This window comes from Coregonus clupeaformis, unplaced genomic scaffold (assembly GCF_020615455.1).
Source record: "Coregonus clupeaformis isolate EN_2021a unplaced genomic scaffold, ASM2061545v1 scaf0113, whole genome shotgun sequence".
NCBI lineage: Eukaryota > Metazoa > Chordata > Actinopteri > Salmoniformes > Salmonidae > Coregonus > Coregonus clupeaformis.
Window position 1 is genome coordinate 337,501 of NW_025533568.1, and position 8,977 is coordinate 346,477.

The window sequence follows — 8,977 nt, forward strand, 5'->3', positions numbered from 1 at the left end:
AAAATTATTAAATCCAGTCAAACCAACATGTCATTTGCCAAGATACGCAAGGTAGACCAGGAGAACCATCAGTTCAAAACTGACTGGACTGAGAGGTATTTCAGTTTTTTACCGGACCACAACAGTGCTATGCCCACATGCTTAATATGCATGTAGACTGTAGCTGTAATCAAAGCGGGCAATCTGAAGCGGCATTTTAACTCTATTCATGCTGCCAGTTTTAATGTAAACTACCCAGAAAAATCTGACCAGCGCAAACAAAAAATTGCAAGCATGTTAACGTCATACAAGCACTCGGTTTTAACTGTGTAAAACAACATCGGCACAAGAGAGCGCAACAGCTTCCTCATTACACGTTTCTTGGAAGCTTGCAGGAGCTAAGAAGCCATTCGCCGATGCAGAGTTAATTAAACAATGTGCAATCGACATGGCTGCCGAAGTTTTAAACCAAGAGGAACCAATAAAAAAAGAAGTTGTTGAGCTGTTGAAGCAAGTGCCGCTGTCGGCTAACATGGATACCAGAAGAGTCTAAGTTTTAGCGGAGGAGTGTTTTTCCAGTCTACTCACAGATTTGAGGAAAACCGAAGCATTCTCACTGGCAATAGACTGGTCTCGTGACCGAACCGACATGGAACAGCTGTCTGTGACCGAACCGACATGGAACAGCTGTCTGTGACCGAACCGACATGGAACAGCTGTCTGTGACCGAACCGACATGGAACAGCTGTCTGTGACCGAACCGACATGGAACAGCTGTCTGTGACCGAACCGACATGGAACAGCTGTCCGTGACCGAACCGACATGGAACAGCTGTCTGTGACCGAACCGACATGGAACAGCTGTCTGTGACCGAACCGACATGGAACAGCTGTCTGTGACCGAACCGACATGGAACAGCTGTCTGTGACCGAACCGACATGGAACAGCTGTCTGTGACCGAACCGACATGGAACAGCTGTCTGTGACCGAACCGACATGGAACAGCTGTCTGTGACCGAACCGACATGGAACAGCTGTCTGTGACCGAACCGACATGGAACAGCTGTCTGTGTTCGCAAGATCTTTTGATGGGAAGACATTCCGGGAGGAGCTGCTGTGTTTGATTTCTCTACCCGGGCGTACAACCGGGGAAATAATATTAAACGAGTATTACACAGTATGACACAGTTATTCGAAAGGAATGGCTTAGATGTGAGTAAAATTGTCTCTGTTGTTACCGACGGGGCTCCGTCAATGGTGGGACACCGCCAGGGCTTGGTAAGCAGGCTTTCTGCCGTTAACCCAGCACTCCTGGCATTTCACTGCATTATTCACAAATCAGTTTTGTGCGCAAAACTGTGTGGAAAAATTAAAGAGACCATGAGGTGTGTGACCTACGTGATGAACTTGTGTCATTTTTATCCAGCCTGCAGAGCCAAAAAGCCAGTGACTTTTTGAGCTTTTTAACTGACAACAAGGTGATATCAGATGTTACTTTTTTGTGTGACATCATGTCTCATCTAAATCACCTTAACCTGCGACTACAAGGCAAGAACCACACTGTTGCTGACATGTATGAGGCGATTGAAGCTTTCCGGGTCAAAGCTGCACCTCCTGGAGAGAGACATTCATGGGAGAAAGTTGCACTTTCCACGTCTGCGTGAGCATTGTGAGAAGAATAAAATGCAGGAAGATCCAGCAGTGAAGGATTTTGTGTCCAGGCTGGCAGAAAACTTCAAGGAAAGATTTGAAAGCTCCCCTAAACTCTCAGCTGACATCCTTCTCTTCGTAAGACAGCCGTTTTCTGTGTCAGCTGACGGCCAGTGGACTGCAGAGGCCAAAAAGCTGGTGCCTTCCATAGATGAGGCTGCTCTTCAGATGGAAATCTTGGAGATGGGAACATCTGATTTGCTCAAAGCTCAACACAAGGATGCACCGGTGAGTGACTTTTGGATCAACGTGGTTCCCCAAGCTCATTTTAAAAACACCAGAGATATTGCAATGCTCCTACTCACGATGTTCCCCTGAACATACATCTGTGAATCAGCATTTTCTTCAATGAATGCTATCAAGAGCCAGGACAGAAACAGACTCTCAGATTCACATCTTGGACAGTGCCTCAGGATTGCCACAACAGAATACAAGCCTGACATCAGAAAGGTTGCCTCATCCCGTCGCTCTCACTTCTCTCACTGATTGGTGAGTGAACCAGATCCAATTATTTTTTTGCTATTTTTCAATCTTCTTGTGGTATAATAATTATTACAATGAAATAACCATTTCATATTTAATAGCATGTTTCCTACTAAATATGCTACACAGCTTAAATAAAAGTAAATGGCATCCAACTAGTTAGTAAAATTTTCAACTTAATACACAGCAATAAAAAAAAAATACACAAATAAAAGCTAATTAATGATATTGTCACATTAATATCAAACACTTTTGGTTGTTAACAGCTTGATATTATTTGGTTCACATATTTTAAAAGTTTAAAAACTAATGTGGCATATTCTGATAACACCTAACCGAAAAGTACCTAACTAAAAATCTCTGTCTGTCTGTGTTTGTCCTTCTGTCTCTTCTCTTAGAAAGAGCGCCTGAACGCAGATATCCAAAGCATGGGTGTTACAGACAGAAGTGGGCGCTGTGTGTGTGTGTGTGTGTGTGTGTGTGTGTGTGTGTGTGTGTGTGTGTGTGTGTGTGTGTGTGTGTGTGTGTGTGTGTGTGTGTGTGTGTGTGTGTGTGTGTGTGTGTGTGTGTGTGTGTGTGTGTGTCTGTGTGTGTGTGTGTGTGTGTGTGTGTGTGTGTGTGTGTGTGTGTGTCTGAGTGTGTTTGCTGGACTTTTTGTTTGCTGACTGTTTGCACAGAATATGCTCCAGGGGCATTTCATAATTAAATAGTTGGTTTTGGACTAATTTAGTATTTTTCATTTTTCTCTTATGTGACTCCTAACACCACTACTAATCATTATAAAATCACAATAGAAGTGAAAACTGATAAAAACATAAAACCGTCGCCAAAAAAACAAACATGTTGGCCCTCGGCTTGCCATGCCTGACCAAATTTGGCCCTTTTGGAAATCTAATTGGGGAACCCTGCCCTACTCCATCCATGGCATAGGAAAGAGACGATTTAGCAAGCTAGCTACTGCAGGACATCATCAACACAAGCAGACCAGAAACAGACAAAGTTTTTCTGAAAATGATGTTTTGCAAATGAAGGGTTTTGATTGGTCTGAAGCCAAATCCAAACTGGCCTCCCTTGGGGAACGTTTTGCTGCACCAGACCAACCCACAGTTGAGCTCAGCTCAATGCTGATTGGCTAATTATTTTATAATTTTTGTATCAAGGAAGGACAAATGCTTGCTGGCATCAATCACGCAAATGCTACGGAGGCAACATGTTATACTCTTTAGTTCCAGACAGCATCAGAAACATGGGCTACACATACTGAGACAGAGGGGGCACTGTTTCCCTCGCTTTGATTATTTCTCGGGTAAGATTCAGACACTTGCGAATTGATGGAAAATTATGAAAAACACAGAGAGACGAAAGATAAAAAATGAATAAAATACTAATTTATTGGGTCAAATATTTGGGGAAGCCTGGCTTCCCTTGGCGCCATGAATACACGCCACTGTGTGTTTTTCAATCATATGTCTGTTTTATAATGAATGGCCCTGGCGCAGAGAGAGGGCGCCAACTGCTGAGATGGTGTTGTTCCATCCTGCCCCGATCTCATTTACTGAAGGGGGTTCGTTTATCTGGCCGGGTTACCAAGGGGTACGTTTTCAGGGTGTAAAACAATAGCATTCGTTTTGGAACCTGGCTGCCTCCCGGGCGGGAGCGAGATGTCCCGGTCTGGCCCAGGTCTGGCCCCGGTCTGGTCCCGGTCTGGCCCGGGTCTGGCCGACGGCGAAATCGGCTCAAAATATACATGACGTAATTAAGCACGTGGAGTGATGAGTAGGATTAGGTCTATGTGTTTTCACATGCAAAAGTGATTGATTTTGATAGTTTTCATATTGGAAGCAGATAAAAAGTTATCTTAAATTCAAACATGTATTTTATGGAAAAGATATGTTTTATGTTTCTGGACGATGCACCTAGAGGTGGAGATTACTGTTTGATTTGAGAAGATCGCTACTCCCTCCCTGCTTTCGCCCGATGACGTGACGGGCCATTGCCCGGTTCAACCCGGGCCAGCGTAATACAACTCCCTCCCTCTATCCTACTCCTCTTCCGATCAGAACACACCGCGCCAAGGCAGCTAGGGGTGAGGGCGGATTTTCCTTCAGTGGAAAATGTGATTTGAGTCCGAGTGTCCGACGAGCCAAAACTCAACCTCCAGGCAGTCACCCTTTCCATGCCGACGCGATTTACATTAATACACGCGATGAATAAAGGGACAAAAATAGCTGAGGACGGGGGAGGTAGAGACTCAAATTAACCGGCAAAACGAATAGAGCTGCAAGATCGCTATTCGATAATGTTGAAAAAAACAAACAATAGGAAAAATAATTCCGGTTTAGAAATCCGCATGGCGATGTTGTAGGCTGCTGGCTGGACAGGCTAACGTTAGCTGCACCTCACCGCCCGCAGCATCGCCACAACAGACTGCTTCATTCAAACGCAAACTCCAAAATATTCCCTTCAAATAAAAAACTGTATCACGACTTACCCAGAATATTACGTTGAAGATGAAAAGTAGATATTTTACACATTTCATTCCTCCTTCCACTTTCCCCATGTTGGCTCCAAAATTCAACGCTAATTCACAAAACGTAAATCGGAGTTTGTTGATATTCTTTCTCTTTTAAAAATGGGAAACAATCTCCGTGCTGCTCTCAGGACCATCAAGCTGCGCTGTCAGTAACTTCACAGCAGAGCAAAGCACCTGAGGATCCTCTCACTATGTTTCCAGACCGCCCATTTCAATGTTAGGGGGAGTGGAGGGGGGTTCGAGACGGGCGATTCAGACTCGACCCACAGACAGAACGCAGCAGGTCCAGTCCAGTGACCGCATGCTTGATTCTGGTTGGATGTGAAGGTTAGCTGGCCGTGTCCTGTCCTGCCTGATTTGGTCTGATGGTGGTTAGGCACCATCTCTTAGTTTTTCTTCAGACAGAGCTGAATCAAATCATATAATAATAATATGCCATTTAGCAGACACTTTTATCCTAAGTGACTTACAGTCATGCGTGCATACATTTTTACGTATGGGCGGTCCCGGGAATCAAACCCAATATCCTGGCGTTGCAAGTGCCATGCTCTACCAATTGAGCTACAGAGGACCAACACCATCAAGACCGTTACAACTTCAGTTCCGTTCACTCAGGCCAAGGTTGTTTTCATTAGGGCACAACATAACAAAACGTTTTAAAACTTGCAACAGAAAACATATCAAATCATATTTATCACATGCGCCGAATGAGACCTTACCTTGAAATGTTTACTTACAGTTGAAGTCGGAAGTTTACATACACCTTAGCCAAATACATTTAAACTCAGTTTTTCACAATTCCTGACATTTAAATAAAAATTCCCTGTTTTAGGTCAGTAAGGATCACAGCTTTATTTTAAGAATGTGACATTTCAGAACAATAGTAGAGAATGATTTATTTCAGCTTTTATTTCTTTCATCACATTCCCAGTGGGTCAGAAGTTTACATACACTCAATTAGTATTTGGTAGCATTGCCTTTAAATTGTTTAACTTGGGTCAAACGTTTTTGGGTAGCCTTCCACAAGCTTCACACAATAAGTTGGGTGAATTTTGGCCCATTCCTCCTGACAGAGCTGGTGTAACTGAGTCAGGTTTGTAGGCCTATATATTTACTAAATAAACTAAAGTAAAAAAAAAGAAAAAAAAGAAAGTAACACAATAAAATACCAATAATGAGGCTATCTACAAGGGGTACCGGTACCGAGTCAATGTGCGGGGGTACAGGTTAGTCAAGGTAATTTGTACATGTAGGTAGGTGTAAAGTGACTATGCATAGATAAGGGGGGGTCAATGTAAATAGTCCGGGTAGCCATTTGATTAGCTGTTCATGGCTTGGGGGTAGAAGCTGTTAAGGAGTCTTTTGGTTCTAGACTTGGCGCTCCTTTACCGCTTGCCGTGCGGTGGCAGAGAGAACAGTCTACGACTTGTGTGACTGGAGTCTTTGACAGCTTTTTGGGCCTTCCTCTGACACCGCCTAGTACATAGGTCCTGGATGGCAGGAAGCTTGGCCCCAGTGATGTACTGGGCCGTACGCACTACCCTCTGTAGCGCCTTACGGTCAGATGCCGAGCAGGCGGTGACCCATGCCAAGTCTCCTGAGGGGGTCTTGCTCACATTGAGGGAGAGGTTGTTTGTCCTGGCACCACACTGCCAGGTCTCTGACCTCCTCCCTATACGCTGTCTCATCGTTGTCGGTGATCAGGCCTACCACTGTTGTGTCGTCAGCAAACTTAATGATGGTGTTGGAGTCGTGCTTGGCCATGCAGTCGTGGGTGAACAGGGAGTACAGGAGGGGACTGAGCACGCACCCCTGAGGGGCCCCCATGTTGAGGATCAGCGTGGCGGATGTGTTGTTGCCTACCCTTACCACCTGGGGGCGGCACGTCAGGAAGTCCAGGATCCAGTTGCAGAGGGAGGTGTTTAGTCTCAGGGTCCTTAGCTTAGTGATGAGCTTTGAGGGCACTATGATGTTCAACGCTGAGCTGTAGTCAATGGACAGCATTCTCACATAGGTGTTCCTTTTGTCCAGGTGGGAAAGGGTAATGTGGAGTGCGATTGAGATTGTCATCTGTGGATCAGTGGTGATTTTAGCATGTAAATCTCAGCAGGGGTCGATGGGAGAGGAAAGCGCAGGGGTGCAGCTTTTGGTCCTGCAGTAAAGAACATCAACTATATTCATCCACTCACAATAAAGAAGGCATCAATCTAGCAGTAAAAAACATCTACTATATATTCAGGCAAACAGTAAAGAAGCACAACTCAAATTGATTAAAAAAAACGACCCCAAAATACTACAGATGACAACTGGTTTGAATCAGATTGTAAATGTATGTGGAAAAAGCTAAAAACACAGAGACCCTATTCATGGTGAATTACTCCTTCATTACTGTGAGACTTTAAAACTCTATAAACGTAGACTCAGAACCCAAAAAGCACAGTACAAAAGCAAGCAACTGACACTGATTGAGGAGTCCATAAACACAAACTTCTTGCAAAATTGGAAAAACCTAAAGAAATCTAAACAAGGAATTAGCGATACAAAATGGTGGCATAAAGGACAAACCATTTTCAAACAACAACAACACAGTTCAAATGGATGCGAACACAGAATAATGCCAAATTCATGAGAAGTTGAATGGATTGGAAAAAGCTATAAAGAACAATCAAAATCCATTGGACTCCCCAATTACTGAGCAGGAGCTGTGCCTGCTGCCACCCCACAGCACAAGGCCTACAGCAGAGCCTGGACCCGCTAGAGCAGTACTGACAGACCTGGGCCTTGGCAGTAAACCCCCAAAAATACCAAAATAATGATTTTCCAGAGAAGATCCAGATCTCAGGGATTTAGACCCACGTTCTCAATTGGTACAAATATACAGAGTACTGAACACACTACAATTACTTAGGTTTAAATATATAGAGGACTGAACACACTACAATAGAGTACCACAGTATGAGTCATAATACCCATAAAACCTAGTGGTCAAACAAGGAAATTATTCCAATTGTTTTTCCACCATTCATTTTTCCTATAGGGGATTTTAGAAACACCTAAAATAAGGGCTGTGTTTCGTGTAGGCTTACCCTGGCGTGAAGTTTTGATAACCGTGTAAATCTTTCTAAGACAAGGTGACTTTTATCAATATATTCGCCTGTATTTAGGTCTACCGAGTGGTGCAGTGGTCTAAGGCACTGCATCTCAGTGCTTGAGGCGTCACTACAGACCCCCTGGTTCGATTCCAGGCTGTATCACAACCGGCCGTGATTGGGAGTCCCATAGGGCGGCGCACAATTGGCCCAGCGTCATCCCGGGTTTGGCGGTGTAGGCCGTCATTGTAAATAATAATTTGTTCTTAACTGACTTGCCTAGTTAAATAAAATAAAAATAAAAATAATACCTAAAATGAAACGCTAATTAGCTGCTAATGTGGCTATCATAAAGAACTACAAATGCCATGATGATCTGACGGTAAGAATCTCTGGATTAACTATCTAATGTTAGCTAAATTGAGTAATTAATAAATTGGCTACATTTCTTTAAATCGACAATTCTGTGAACTGTCTTGTGCAAGTTTTATATTGACAGTATATCTGTTAGCAAGGTCTCAGCTAAAGATGACGTGCAGGCGCTTGCAGGGATTTGTAGTCTTGCATGATGTCTACTTTGATGCTTATTAGCATTTTCGAATCTGAAATTAAATAGAGCTGAATATATTTATAAGTCACCTTGTCTGAGAGAGATTTACATGGTTATCAAAAACATATGGCATGGTATAACACAAGAGACATTGTAATAAGCCCCAAAATACATTGCATTTGAAAATTACATGATCATTTCATACTTTGATTACATTGAGACACAATCCCAAATCTCTCTTTTCATTCATGGGAATGCTTGGGAAAATTTTTCATTTTTAGCTAACTTCCTGATATTTTTTTAAATAAAAAACAAAATCATAAAATAATTTGACTAAAAAGTTTTTGGGGCAGAAAATAAATCACTGGTGGGCCGGTTTTCATCGCCTGTTGCTGACCCCTTATCTAATGAAGTAGTGAACACGTGTTAAACATGGTAACAGCCAGCAGAGGGCAGTGTGGTTGAGCTTGATGTTTGAATTTGGGGTTTTGTTTGAGTTTGATGGTTTTGGTTCAGTTTAAGTTTGATGTGTGGTTGATGTTCTGGTTGATTTTGAGGTTAATGCAGTGTGTCTGTGTGTCTCTGTGTCTCTGTGTCTGCCTATCTGTCTGTGTGTCTTTCTCTGTGTCTGT

General features: G+C 43.2%; 1 protein-coding gene across 1 annotated transcript in view; it reads right to left on the reverse strand.

The window, feature by feature from the left end:
- Window positions 1–4,860, reverse strand: part of LOC121587324 (CD9 antigen) — a 120,992-nt gene extending 116,132 nt beyond the window's left edge. Inside the window, exon 1 of the mRNA XM_041904231.2 lies at window positions 4,665–4,860. Coding sequence (XP_041760165.2) covers window positions 4,665–4,733 — 69 coding nt within the window. The 5' untranslated portion in view covers window positions 4,734–4,860. The remainder of the gene's footprint in view (window positions 1–4,664) is intronic.
- Window positions 4,861–8,977: the final 4,117 nt, after the last annotated feature.